The sequence below is a fragment of the Artemia franciscana genome, chromosome 5 (assembly GCF_032884065.1).
Source record: "Artemia franciscana chromosome 5, ASM3288406v1, whole genome shotgun sequence".
NCBI lineage: Eukaryota > Metazoa > Arthropoda > Branchiopoda > Anostraca > Artemiidae > Artemia > Artemia franciscana.
The window spans coordinates 24,279,241-24,293,934 of NC_088867.1; the positions used below are offsets into that span (position 1 = coordinate 24,279,241).

At 37.3% G+C, this 14,694-nt stretch overlaps 1 protein-coding gene across 1 annotated transcript in view; it reads left to right on the forward strand.

The window, feature by feature from the left end:
- The window catches only part of LOC136027140 (protein RRP5 homolog), a 124,676-nt gene that overhangs the window by 59,704 nt on the left and 50,278 nt on the right, over positions 1 to 14,694 (forward strand). The window contains exon 11 of the mRNA XM_065704107.1: positions 11,427 to 11,597. Coding sequence (XP_065560179.1) covers positions 11,427 to 11,597 — 171 coding nt within the window. The remainder of the gene's footprint in view (positions 1 to 11,426; positions 11,598 to 14,694) is intronic.

The following is a 14,694-nucleotide window of genomic DNA, read 5'->3' on the forward strand; positions in this document are numbered from 1 at the left end:
TACACAATGCAATCAAATATTCAAAAAAATGAGCTTAATGATTTTACGCGCAATAAACCTAATGTGTGTTTTAACTTCTTAGATAGTAGATGTATTTCTAATAATTGTAAATATTTACACATTTGTAAATTTTTTGTTTTTAGCCGTTGTACAAATAATCTGTGTAAATACCCCCATGTTGATATTTGTAAAAAGTTTTCAAGTGGAAGGTGCTTTGGCTGTACAAAAGCTCATATTGAATCGCCAATTAAAGGTCGTAGTAGGCTCCACAAAACTGGGCTGCCCAGAAGCCACCTTAATCCTGCTAAATCTACTAAGCATTTTAAGTCGTGTAATTTTGCTCATGTATCATCAGACGCGGGGGGTAGGTTTAAAACCCAACCTTTTTTAGGGCAGCGTCGAAGGCACTCACGACCCCCTCCTCCCCTTGGTCAGGTTCCTGTCGACTTTCATTCTTATCCCCCTGCATTCTCAGATCAACAATTAATAAACCCTTCCCGATTACATACTCTCCCTCCTTACCCCTTGTTATCTCCTCTCCCTCTCCGTATACAGAAGTCATATTTCCTTCCCCCTTACAGTATGCTGCCCCATACCCTCCCTACTCCGCCGCAAACCAGCAATTTCTTGACGGACATGAATCACTATTCCCACCCAGCCCCCCTTTCCCAGCACCTTACGAAACCCCAGCCCATTCGTTTTATCCCTCGTGCCTACCCTGTAAACGTGACTCAGGTCTGAGACTTTTTCCGTCCAATAATTGTCATATAATAAGTCCTCGTGCTTCGTCCATATCCTTGCCCGTCCCCCCACATCCAAATCCCCAAAGCAAATCCTTCTCTTACCTTTCTTCTCCAAAGCATAATAAAATTAAATTAAAACCCTACCCCCCAGGAAATTCTCAAACCCATCAAGTTTCCCTGTCGCGATTCCCCAATCGGTTTGTTTTTCCTAAGCTTTTAGTTACTAATGCTGAAAGTCTTAATTTTGAAAAGCTTTCTGAACTCGAGGTGGTTTCAGAATCACATTTGATAGATATTATAGCTGTTACTGAAGTTCAATCCCATGACCCAGGGTCCCTACACCTGACAAATTATTCAGAGTTTATTAAACTCCGTCCTTCAGACCACCCACTCGGGAAAAAAGGTGGTGGAGTTCTGTTTTTTACTAAGAGTCACCTTTACCCAAAGGTTATTCTAGTCCCTAACTTATCCGAGTATGATGAAATCCTCTGGCTAAGTGTTAGACCAAAAGTACTCCCTCGTCCATTTAGTATTATTGTAATAGCTGTTTTCTATTACTCCCCAAATCAAAATATCGAGTCAAAACGTAATTTTATCCAGCAATTACAGGCAAGTGCTGATTTTGTTATTTCTAAGTACCCCAATGCTGGCCTTTTTTTAGTTGGCGATGCCAATGACCTTAAAATGGATTCCTTGTGTGCTTCACTTAAAGTAAAGCAAATTGTTAAAACACCGACGACTCGGGGAAATACCTCTCTTGATGTTATTTTAACTAATATGTATAATTTTTACACCCCTCCCTCAACTTTGCCCCCATTAGGTGGGAGTTATCATCTTTCCATTCTTTTGTCCCCCTCCTCAACTTTTAAGCATACTTTCTCAAAGACTTATAGCACTTACCGCCCCCTTCAAAATTCTGGTCTTCTTTCTTTTGGTATGTGGCTGAGTACTGAAGATTGGTCCGACATTTATAGCTTACAAAACCTTGATGAGAAAACAGCCACGTTTCATAAAAAGCTAATTGATAAATATCAAATTTGTTTCCCAGAAAAAAGGTTTAAAAGGTGCTCAAGTGACAAACCCTTTATTAATCAAACAATAAAATCGCTAATTAGAACCAAATTGAAGCTGTTTAAGAATGGTAAACTCGATCAAGCCAATATATTAAGAAAATCAATTAAAAGAGAAATTCGTAAATTGGCACGATCATACTACAAAAATAAGATCGAAGAATTGTTCACTAATAAGCCAAAAAACTGGTATTCCGAGGTTAAAAAGCTATTTGGCAGGAGTCTTGACCAGCTTAATTTCAACTTACCAGAGCCCCCTGATGTTACTGCAAATAGTCTAAATAAATTTCTCGCTTCCATTGTCCAGAGCCTTCCAGCATTGCCAATCCAATTATCAACAGGAGCCCCATCCCCTCTTTTCCCGACTGTTTCCCCGTCTGAGATTGAAAGAAGAATTGATAAACTAAGAAAGACAAGTGTTTGTCCTTTGGATATCCCATTTCCTCTTATTAGAGCCTTCGGTGATTTCCTGTCTAAGCCCTTGTCTGTCCTGTTTAACGAAATTACTAAGTCTGGGCAAATTCCAACAATTTGGAAACAGGGTTTTATTACCCCTTTGAAAAAGAAAAACGGAAAGCCTGGCTTTGATGGCGTTCGACCTATTACGCTTACTCCTATTTTTTCAAAATTGTATGAAGGATTCCTTGCAGATTTGCTAAAGGAAAAAATCCTACCTCTTACTGACCTGAAACAATTTGGAAACCTAAAATCAACTTCTACTTCCCACTACCTCGTTTCTCTTATTGACCACATCGGGAAAATCCTCGAAAAACCTAATTCCTGGCTAAACTTAATTTCTATTGACCTTCAGAAAGCCTTTGACCTTGTTAACCACAATATTTTAATTGAGAAACTAGAAAGCGAGTTCAATATCGAACCCTTACTGGTAAAATTGGTTGCCTCCTTTTTAACAAATAGATCACAGGTGGTTAAATACCAGAACCATTACTCAAATCCTCTCCCTATCTACAATGGCATACCCCAAGGAACTCTCCTAGGCCCCCTCCTTTTTTCAGTCATGGTTAACAGCCTAGCGAAGGAAGTTCCAGACCGTTGGAAATTTGTTGATGACCTAACGATTGTTGAAAGTTGCTTCAGAAATTTACTAAGTGACCCTATGAGTATTCTCAATGAAATTGGAAGTGAGGCTTTGGACCTAGATATGACCGTAAACCCCTCTAAGTCCATGATAATGCCGATTTGTTTCCTCAAATCCTCGCCCTGTTTTCTTAATCCTATCCCTCCTGAAATTTATGCATCCTCGGTTAAATTACTTGGAGTCACAATTTCTTCAAATTTAAAGTGGGATATCCACGTTAAAGATATCATCCATAAAGCTAATGCGTCTATCGCCCTCCTTAAGCTCCTAAATAAATATAGCGTCCCCCCTTCTCACTCCTTAAGGTTGTACACGTCTTTTGTCCGTCCGCATCTTGAATATGCTTGTCCAGTTTGGCACCCTGGCATCTCCCGTGAAGAATCAGACAAAATTGAGTCAATCCAAAAAAGAGCCTTGCGAATAATTTTCAAAGAAGGCAAGGTGCCTTACTCTCTGCTCCTAAAAAAAGCTAGTTTGGAAACCCTTGAGCGAAGGAGGTCGTCGTTGTGCCTCCGTTTTTCAAAAAATGCAATAACGAACCCTCGGACGGCAAATATTTTCCCCAAACGTCACTCACCATCCAGATTACGACAGCCTCGAGCTGTTTCTGAGCCTATCCCAGTTTTGTCTCCCATTCGCTGCGTTACTTCCAGATATGAAAAAACCTTTGTCCCCTTCATCACAGAAAAAATAAATAAAATAGCCAACTAGTTTCTCCCCCCCTTCTTTTTTTTGTGAGGTGCTTTAGGTCGTTACACTAATTTGCTTGCCTCCCGCTGTTTTGGTTTAGTTTCCCTTTTAATTCATATGTGTTTTTCGTGTGTTTTATGCTTCGTTCTTTTTTTGTGAGTTTTTGGACTTTTTTTTAGTGTCCCTTTTAATTTGTAGATATATATGTTTATTTCTTGTTCATTTCTGTGTTATTATACTTTTTTGTCCCCTTTCCTTTTTTTTCTGACTTATATATTTATTTATTTATTTATTTGACTCATAATTTGATTATTTATTATTATTAGCTTTGTGTTTTTTGCTTTGTTTGATTTATTAGTCGACTCCGAAGTCCGAATTCGGCCCTTTGAGGGCTTGTGATAGTGATTTTTTTGAAATAAATATCTTGTCTTATCTTATCTTATCTTACAATAAATGGCAGTTCGAATAGGAACAAATCTGCTGATGTTATTTCTGTTGATGACGATCACTGCACATGTGGTCGAAATATCCAGTATGTTTTTTTATTGCTTTTTTTCTCTGTTTTTTTTTTCATTGTCTAATAAAAGAATTTATCCCTGTTCGAACTTTTATTTACTGTAGGGTTTCAATTCAAACCAAGTATAATATGCCAGCTTTTCTGCAGCAAAGTTTGTGATGAGAGAGTGGAGGCTCAAAGTTCCATTTTAAGCCTTAAATCATGCACATTGAAATAAACAATACATATTTTTAATTTAAAAAACAGGCAGCAGGCCGACATTTGTACTAAAGTTTAGAAATGTTATGGGGTGGAAAACTGAATCGGCCATCGGCCACTGATTGAACTTGGTTCTCCTATCACACGTAATGAAAATGTTTGCATGATTTCAGTTCAAACAACGTGCAACATGTCTACCTTTCTGTTAAAAAGATGGATATAGGAGGGGTGAGAAGTTTGGAAGGGACCAAAAGGTCCTTTTATTTTTTCAGTAAGAAAGATTAAAAACCTGCACGATTCGTGCTCAAATAACTTGCAACATGCATAGCTTTCTGCTAAAAAGTTCGCAGTGGAATGGACTTCGAGGAGGGGAGATCTGAGATTTGCCAGGTTCCCACTTAGTGGCTTTAATCACTCAGATTGAAAATTCTTATATGTGTCCACATTAAAAGGGTGGTGTCACATGCCAGCTTTTTTTATAAAAAGTTTGTGGGGAGACAGGAGGGGTGGGTTGGACCTGGAACCTTGGGTCCAGATTAAGTTTAAAATCACATAGATGGAAAACCATTGCACATTTGAGAGTTAAAGAGGGTGCAGGATGCCGACTTTTCAACTAAAAACCCAGAATGGGTTCCGCATGATTCCAGCTTGATCAAGATACAACACGGGCACCTTTCAACAAAAAAAAATGCAGGAGATTGGTTGGGATCTCTGAGGGACCAGGGGCCCACTTCGTGCCTGAAGTCATATAGACTGGAAATCATTACACGTTTTTAATTTAAATAAAGCATAGAATTCCTACTTTTCTGCTAAACATTACCAAATTTGAAACAGGGATGTCTGGAGGTCTCTGGCCACACTTTGGTCTTCCAATCATAGAAATCAAATTTTTCGCAAGATCAAACAAGATATAAAATGAGTAGTTTTCTGCTAAAAATTTGGCATTGTGAGAAGTATCGGATGGAAGGAGTTCTCAGAGAGGCTACTGGTCATTTTGGATCTCAAATCAGAAGTTTAAAATTCTTTTGTGACATTGGTTCAGACAAGTTGGAACGTTCCACACTTTCTACTGTAAAATTTGGATTAAGAGGGACAGGAAAAAACTCGCAAAATTTGGCTCTCCGGTCATATAGATTGAATATCCTTGGCTGATTCTACCTATAAAAAATGTGCAGCCTGCCTAACATTTTGCTAAAAGGTTGGTCATGAGAGGGCAAAATGTTTTGAAAGGGCAATTGTCTGAATTAAGTCCAGTGCTAAAAATTAAATATGCTTGAACGATTCTGGTTCAAACAAGCGGCAACATGTATAGCTTTGTGCAAAAAGTTGGCTGTAGGATGGACGGTAAGAAGGAAGGAGTGGGAGGAACCATAATCTCACTTTGCGAATCATGCTTCTTCTTTAAAAAATTTTTGCTTCCTCTTTAAACTGGGTGCAACGTGCCTACTTTTCTGCTAAAAAATTAGAGTAAAGAGAGGAGGAGCTGGGAGGTCACAGTTGTAGCTCTGTCAGTTCAAAACTTCAGTGTCTTGTTATATGCTTGCTTCCTAAAAGTCTTTACTAAGAAAGGGGCCAATGATGAGTTCTAATTCCTTTTGTAATGAGAGTTCTATTAGTTTAGAACCCAGAGGTAACAAACACCGAAAACAAGAAGAACAATAGGGAATTTCTTAAGACAGTGAGAAACGAATTAGAATGAATATTTCGGCCCTATCTCCAAGGGCCGTCCTCAGCAATACAAATAAGAAAAAACAACTTACAAGAGGATAAAATCAATAAAACTAAAATGAACGGTTAGCATCCTTACCTCAGCGAAGTTCAACCAGGACTGATAAATAAATTGTTATGAAACGAGGCAATTCATTGAAATGAAAGAAAATGATTTAAAAACACGTTTTTAATGCCAGCTTAGCTTTTTTCGCTGCTGATCTTATAGGTCTATTTGTGACAGGTTCTGTGTTAATATCTATTGGTTTTTTATAATATTTCTTAAGATCATTTTTAGTCAAATTTGTGCATAGAGCATTCAGTGAATATTCTCCTAAATTTAAGGGTAATAAAAGGTAACACAATTCTTCTTCCTCAGTCCCATACTCATAAAGATTAAATGACAAACTTAGCTGAAATACGCTAAAATGCTTCTGTTTTTTGAGTTCTTAACTTGTTTTGTTTCTTCTTCTAAGAAATTGTTTTAGCAATTGCACAAGCAAACCGTTTCGCGTCTTAAGCCCTTGTAGATTTAAGTCTATCTTCAATTCAAACTAGTGCCTGCTTGAATCGCGCTTTCCATTGGAATGTTCCAAAACATAGGTCAATGAAACGAAAATTTGGGCGATCCAATTCAAATAGTTGCTCACATACTTTAGTCTCTGGCCAAAGGACAAGTGAAAACAACCCTTTTTCTCTCGTGGCTATAATTACACACAGCCTTCTATTACATGCAAATGTATTGCACACAATGTACACACAAATGTAATTGTGTGCACAATTGTGCTATATTCCACACAAATCTATTGCTATATTCATCAATCCGACCTGAGGTCTATATCCGGCCATGAGGCGCGGTTCATTTTTTCTAACAACTGTAAATAAACCAAATCTGAAGCAAAAAAAGGCTATAAGTTTTTCACTACAAATAAGGTAAAATTCAGTGGCATATGAGAAAAAAGGGGGATAAATTAAAGTGTTGCTCCTGCAACAAAGTTCAATAAAAATAATAAATAAATAAATAAAAAACAATGCAAAAAAGATGTACAACTGCCTTTCAAAGTTTTATCCTTTGTAGCTGTCCTCTTTGAGAAAGTGACAATTGATTTAAATAGGTGTTGATGCTAGGGTCTATATAATGTTATACCCAAAGTCAGTGGAAGTATCTGAATTTTTTATAGTTTTGCAGGAAAGCAGAAACAAGTTTTCTTGAAACAGTTTGTAGGAACACTTTTCCTGGAAGGTTTTAATAACGAAAGCAAACTTCATTATCACAATTAACAATTTTTTCTCATTTTCAAATAGATAGATAGATAGTTTATTTTAGCCCACCATCAGAACAAGAACATGGCGGAGTATAAAGAAAAAAAAATAAAAAGGAAAAAGAAAAAGGCGAAAAACAATACTTCAAGATTAAACGATTAGATTACATTCACTATATACATTCATAGCTCATATATGACGTGCAACGGGAGGAAATCATATAGGTGCTCAGGGGCACCTTTTCTAGCATTAGTTTCCTGTTCTGCTACAGCTTCACGGGGATCTGGAATTTGATACTTATTCAAAAGAAATGAGTTTCTCTCGAATAGCGGTATGCGTGTCAAAAACTTCAAATATCTACAAAACGCGGACCTAACTTTTAGTCTCTATGTTTCTGTGAATCATTCCCAAAGCGGGGAAAGGTAAAGGACATGTGGTATTGCCACTGCTCTGTACATCCTCGCCAAAATTTGCCGATTGTAAGAATACTTCAGCGGGGCTAGTTTAGCATAGCCCACTCGCAGGTTAGACACAAGGGTATCAAGGCAAAGAGTTCTTGTAGTTTTCTTATCTCGGCCGTACCGAAGACCTAAATATTTGAGCGAAGAAGACGGTGTGATAATAGCACCATCTACCGATACTGTTGGTACTGGTGCTCCTTGTTTCGCAGAGCTGAAAACCAGAAAATCTGTTCTGGCCATTAACTTGTAGACCAATAGCGCTATAACCAGATACAAGCTCATCTAATTTATCCTGCAGTACACTCAATGAAAAACTCAACATAATTAAATCATCAGCATAGCTTATTAAACTCAATCACAAGTATCAAATCTTAGCCCGTCAGAAATTTGTTTTATAACCTTGGAAGTCAACGTGTTAAATAATATTGGACTTAAGACGGAACCTTGTCGAAGTCCTCTCTTTAGTTTAACTGGCTCACTGAGTCTTTCAAGCCCAAGTATCACTCTTATATAGCTATTAGAGTACCAAAATGATAACATAGCTACTATATGGGGGTTCACACCGGCATCTAGCAAGGTGTGGAACACAGCAGACTGGATTACTGAACCAAATGCAGTGGAAATGTCAACACTATATATATGTACGGGTAACTCAAGTGAATCAGCCTTGGCAAGAATACGCTTTAGAAGTCTATGGGCGAAAGCACAGCTGAGATGCTTTCGAAACCCAAACTGCCTGTAGTATATCACACACTTCGATATAACTTCGCGAAGGACCAATTTTTCCAACACCTTGCTCAATGTACTTGAGACAGTAATCGGCCTGTAGCCTCCACACTCATTTGCGTTTTTTCCTATCTTCAGGATTTTTGTAACGACTCCGGTACAAAACGATTTGGGGACGGTGGCACTATCTATACACATCTGAAAAAGTAGTTGCATATGCAGGATCAAAAGCGGTGAACCATTGCGCAGATGATTACTACTGACACCATCAACATCTGGAGCCTTGTTAGCCTTTAACTGGCGAACAGCCCTCAAAACATCATTCACGGATATAAAAAAATAATTTCTCTTTTTCAGCAGTAAATCAAGACGCGATTTAAGCGATTCATCATATTTCTTTTCCAAGGGAGTATCTTTAGACCCGAAGACCTTCGAATAATGTCTTATCCACTGTTCCTCAGGTATCATGATACATGGCTTGGACTGCACTTTACTACTTTTGAATTTTTTCCATATATTTTGAGCGTCACGGATAGCCTCTTCCGAAGCAGTTTCTGCTTCCTTCACTTTCAGCTCATCCACACATGCTTTGTATTCTCTTTTTGTTTTACGAAAGAGATTGAAGACAGTGCCGGTCCTCGGCTTGCTGGAGTCGCGCCACACAGAATACCACATCTTAGACCTCCATTTGGCATGCTTCACGTAAGGATGGTCACTCCATCCTCTTTTCCTTGTACCTTTCCTAATAACTGCACTAGGTACGGCTGCAGACTCAGCAAGTTTTAACGCATGAGTAATTTCAGCGCAGTATGTATTGAGTGCAATCTTATCATCGCACCCATGGACAATAAGCTGGAACGGGACTTTTATTTTGTCCAAAATTTCGTCACACATCGACTGGTACAGACTGAGGTTAATCTTTTTCCACTCGCGTCTTTCTGTATAATCTGGCCTTTTTGATTTCACATCGTGACTAAAAGGAACATTAAACTTAAGACCAAGATGATCACTTGCGGTATGCTCTGAATCCACATGTACAGGTGAGGGAATAGAAAAGTTAGAAAAGACGTGATCAATATTACTTGTGCTTCCTGAAATGTGAATGAACGTTAAGTTTTGATCTTTAATATATGGAGAACAGTCACTCGGAATACATACCATAAGAACGTCCTGTAACTTTCCTTTCGAGAAGGGGTCACACTGGAAGTCACCGCAGACTAAAAAAACGCAAGCTTCCCAGCCTACGGAGTAGCCTTCCAATTCGACCGCAAGCCTCGGCATACCGTTTTTCACTACGATCCATGTTCATGTTAGTTGGTAGGTATACATTGATTAGCGTGAAAGCACTTGGGCCTGGGGACTCGACTGCTATATAGAAATCGCACGACTCAAGTTTACGACAGTCTATGCTCTCGTCAACGAATATTGCAAGCCCACCACTAGGTCGGCCCCTGGCGCTTGTGCGCTTAGCCTCATGAATGTGCACGGATTTAATAGGAACCGACTGATGTATACAAAATTTTGAAGTGGTCTTTAAATTGGAGGTACTAAAATTGGACTGTCTAACATCCCCCTTTATGACGAAAACTAATTTGACTTAAAGATTTTGTTTCTTTGGAATAATTTATATTACTAGTTTGACAAAATGAGGGAAGGGGAGTCTGAAAATTTGGCGCCTTTTAGATTCAGTACAAAAAGTTATGTTAGCAAAATTTTATTAAAAAAGCTGTATTACCAAAATTTTCCTAATTGGTAAGATTTTTTTTAATTATGATGCTTTTTTTATTATTTAAAAGAATTAGCCAATTCAAGCTCTATGATAATTTGCCACAATACAATTTTGCCATCTCTTTTATTTCATCGTTTTTTTTTATCGCTGCTTGAGTGTCACTGTAAAAAATTATCATTGTTTTTCTGTCATTGAACGAAGTATTATTGTTTTTTTTTTTTTTTTTTTTTTTTTTTTTTTTTTTTTTTTTTTTTTTTTTTTTTTTTTTTGCAAAAAGTATTATTGTTTTCTTGTCTCTGAAAAAGGTGTCAAGGTTTTTTTTTTGCCGTCAATGGTACAAAAAGCTTATTAATTTTTTGTGTCATTATAAAAAGTGTCGTAATTTTATTCTATTATCGTATAAAGTGTCATTGTTTTTTTTCTGTCATTGTTAAATGCGTCATCGTTTATTTCGTAGTTAATCAACAAAGATTGTAGAAGCGCTTTCTAATCACGAAGGAAAACTTCATTTATAAATGCTTTTCCTTATAGAATATTATATGCATAGATTGCAGCCATGGAAAGTTATTTAGGTTGCATTGCTTAGATGACATATTCCACCCTCAGGAGTTTTTGCATGATTATAATAATGTGTAATAATGCGTAGGGAAGCGAGAATTTCCGTTGGAGTGGGGGCAGGGGTCAAGAAAAAGCCACACTTGAATAAAAAATGACGTATAATGCAACAATATAAAACACCATTATGGGAACGACAGAGAACAACAATGGTTTATTTCCCAGTGATAGGGAAGATTATGCCATTTAAGACCAAACATTGTTCAAGCCAAAAAAAGAAAATTTTTGCAACGAAACAGTAAATTTCGTTGCAGTAATAAATGTTTCTTAACTGCCAATAAATTTCAATTTTTATTTTAATGACGGAATCAAAAATGACATGATTTTTTTTATTGCATTCATAGAAGATTGCAACAAACCTGTACAAGGGATGTTTACTTATTGGGACGGGGGCGGGACTTTTCAATTTAAAACCAGGTAATTTATGTGAAAAGTGCGGGGAAGGAAAAATCGTAAAAATCTTGAGATTTTGGTGATTTTTAATTTTCCATGAACTGTCCCCTTAGTTTTGTTGACGTGACGCAGGAGTTGTGTTTCTCCTGTTTTTATTTTAATGACTCAAATTTTTAATCCAATTAATAATTAATGCTTCTGACTATGTATTTTAGGTTGATCCTGCTAAGCGACGACTTCATTTGACTAACAAAAAGTCTATTGTTAAGTCTCAACAGCCAATTCTTGCAGAATTTGAGGACTTTGAAGAAGGAGTCGAACAGTTAGGAACAGTTGTGGCTGTCAAAAGAGAGGGAGCTGTCATTGGGTTCTATAATGACATTACGGTTAGTATACATCCAACAGTATGCTTTTACTTTTTACAGTGAAGTGGGATTAACCTCTGGTTTACATTTTTAAGCCTTTCTTGGAAATACAAGAAAACCTAATATAATTTTCTTCAGCGGTGCATCCTTTTCACCTAACTAAAAACAGAAGGAAAGATTGCAACTAGTGCTTATGCTGTTTTTCTTTTTTTCTTATTTTTTTACTTTCAGATTTCTTTAATATGCCCCTATACTGTTCTTAATGCAGTAATTAGTCTTTGTATTATGACACTATTATACAAAGACTCGTATCATATGCGCATGTTTTCTAAGACTTTTATTTATACGAAATTACTTCTTAAAGCTAATTTTATCTACCTAATCCAAGACTTAAATTGAGTAGGAATTCTTATGAATGACGAAGTAAAACTTAAAACGAACAGAAATTGAAATGAACATTAAAGTCAAACTTTAAGAAAAATATAAATTGCTAAAAGCAAGCTCCCCCCCCCCCACTCATAATAGGCTTTCAAAAGTCTTGTAGGATTGACTGAAATAGTAAAATATTATGAGATGTCACATGTGTTTTGTTCAAGAAACAAAAAGAAAAATGAATATAAAGGAGCTTGGTGTAGGTGCTCTTCAGACTCCCTAAAATTACTATAACATAATTTCGGGCTTTATTGAAAGCTAAAAAATAGCTTCAGTACGAAGTTTATTTCGGATAATTGATTTTGTATACATTAGAAAGGAATGTACTTAAAGGGAAGAAACCGTTAATGAAAAATGTATCACAAATTAGGCTAATAAAACTAAATAAATTGTTACAAAGAAATATGATTCCATCGAAAAATAAATTTTCTGGAAGTGTGTGTATTATTAAAAATTGTTGATGATATAATCTGAAAAGAAGAAATACGTTTGTTGCTACTAAAGCGCAAATATGAAAGTGTAGCCTATAGGGAGTTTGAGAGCTGGTAGCGGCATCTTTGTTTTTTGGCAATTTAATTTCGTTTAGTTCTGCCTTCATTGTTTTGTGTAATCTTTGTGCTGAAATTCTATTTCTCAATTTTTAGTGATTTCAGCTTGTCTTAGGTTTGAATTCCACATAAGCTAATTTTTGTTTGTTTTAAGTTTCAAAACCGCTCTTACTTTTGTGGAAAATGTTGTTAAAAAAAAAAAAAATCTAATTTCTATTTTTTTATGGCACTTGGTATTTACCAAGTGACATATAGCGATCGCAATTTCTGTCGGTCTGTCTGTCTGTCGGTCCCGTTTTGCTAGTTTGGGCACTTCTCGATAAGCTAGAAAGATGAAATTTGGCTGGCGTATCAGAAACCAGACCATATTAAATTAGAAATAGTTCCCCAATTCGACCATCTTGGGGAGAGGGGGGTGGGGTGGGGGGACGGTTAGTTCGGAAAAATTAGAAAAAATTTTAACTTACGTACGGGTGATAGGATCTTAATAAAATTTGATATTTAGTAGGATCTCATGTCTAAGAGCTCTCATTTTGAATCGCGACCGGATCTGGTGACATTGGGGGGAGTTGGAGGGGGAAACCGGAAATCCTGGAAAACGCATAGAGTGGAGAGACCGGGATGAAAATTGGTGGGAAAAATAATCACAAGTCCTAGATACGCGATTGGCATAACCGTAAAGAATCCGCTCTCTTTGGGGGAGTTCGGGGGGGGGGGGGTAATTCGGAAAAATTAGAAAAATGAGGTATTTTTAACTTACAAATGGGTGATCGGATCATAATGAAATTTGATGTTAGAAGGACCTCGTAACTCAGATCTCATATTTTAAATCCCGACTGGATCTGGTGTCATTGGGGGGAGTCGGGGGACTGGAAATCTCGGAAAACGCTTAGAGTGGAAAGATCAGGATGGAATTTGGTCGGAAGAATAAGCGCAAGTTCTAGATACGTGATTGACCTAACCGGATTGGATCCTCTCTCTTTGGGGGAGTTTGGGGGGGGGCATGATTCGGTAATTCGGAAAAAATGAAAAAATGAGGTATTTTTAACTTACGAATGGGTGATTGGACCTTAATGAAACTTGATATTTAGAAGAACCTCGTGTCTCAGAGCTCTTTTGTTAAATCCTGGCCGAAACCGGTGACATTGGGGTTAGTTGGAGGAGGAAACCGGAAATCTTGGAAAACGCTAAGAGTGGAGAGTTCATCATGATACTTGGTGGGAAGAATAAGCACAAGTCTTAGATACGTGATTGACATAACTAGACTGGATTTGCTTTCTTTGGGAGAGTCTGGGGGGGGGGGGTATTTCGGGAAAATTAGAAAAAATGAAGAATTTTTAACTTACGAACGGGTGATCAGATCTGAATGAAATTTGATATTTAGAAGGACCTCGTGTCTCAGAGCTCTTGTTTAAATCTCGACCGGATCCGGTGACATTGGGGGAGTTGGAGGGGAAAACTGGAAATCTTGAAAAACGCTTAGAGTGTAGAGATCGAGATGAAACTTAGTGGGAAGAATAAGCACAAGTTCTAGATACATGGTTGACATATCTGTACCGGATTCGCTCCCTTTTGTGGGTGTTGGGGTTTTTTTTTAGTACTTTGGTGAGTTCGAGAATAAGTACAAGTTATAGATACGTGATTGACATAAGCGGACCGGATCCGATCTCTTTGGGGGAATTGGAGGAATTTCTAGTGCTTTGGCGAGTTCGGTGCTTCTTGACGTGCTAGGACGATGAAATCGATAACTCTAGTACCGAGTCTAATTAATTCTGACCTCGTCACAAGTGCCAAATGAGCTATTGGCTCTTGTTTTTTTTATTTTGCTACTAGGTTTAGCTAAAGAAGTTGTATTGGTAATGATAATTTTTTTTTTAAGAATCATTGACAATCTTAATTATTTTGTTAAGCAGTTGGTTTTGATTAATAGCGGAAACATGATGATAGTTGATTACTAATGGTTAATCATTGTTAATCAATGAATGTTGATTAGCAGTAGCAACGTGGTGCTAGCAGTCGTAGTTGAAGTAGCCTTACGATGATTTTGGACTTCCACATCTTAATATTAGACGCAGATTTGTAACCAACAACCTCATAATTCTTGACATGTTTTCTGCAAATTTTGATTATAATTCATA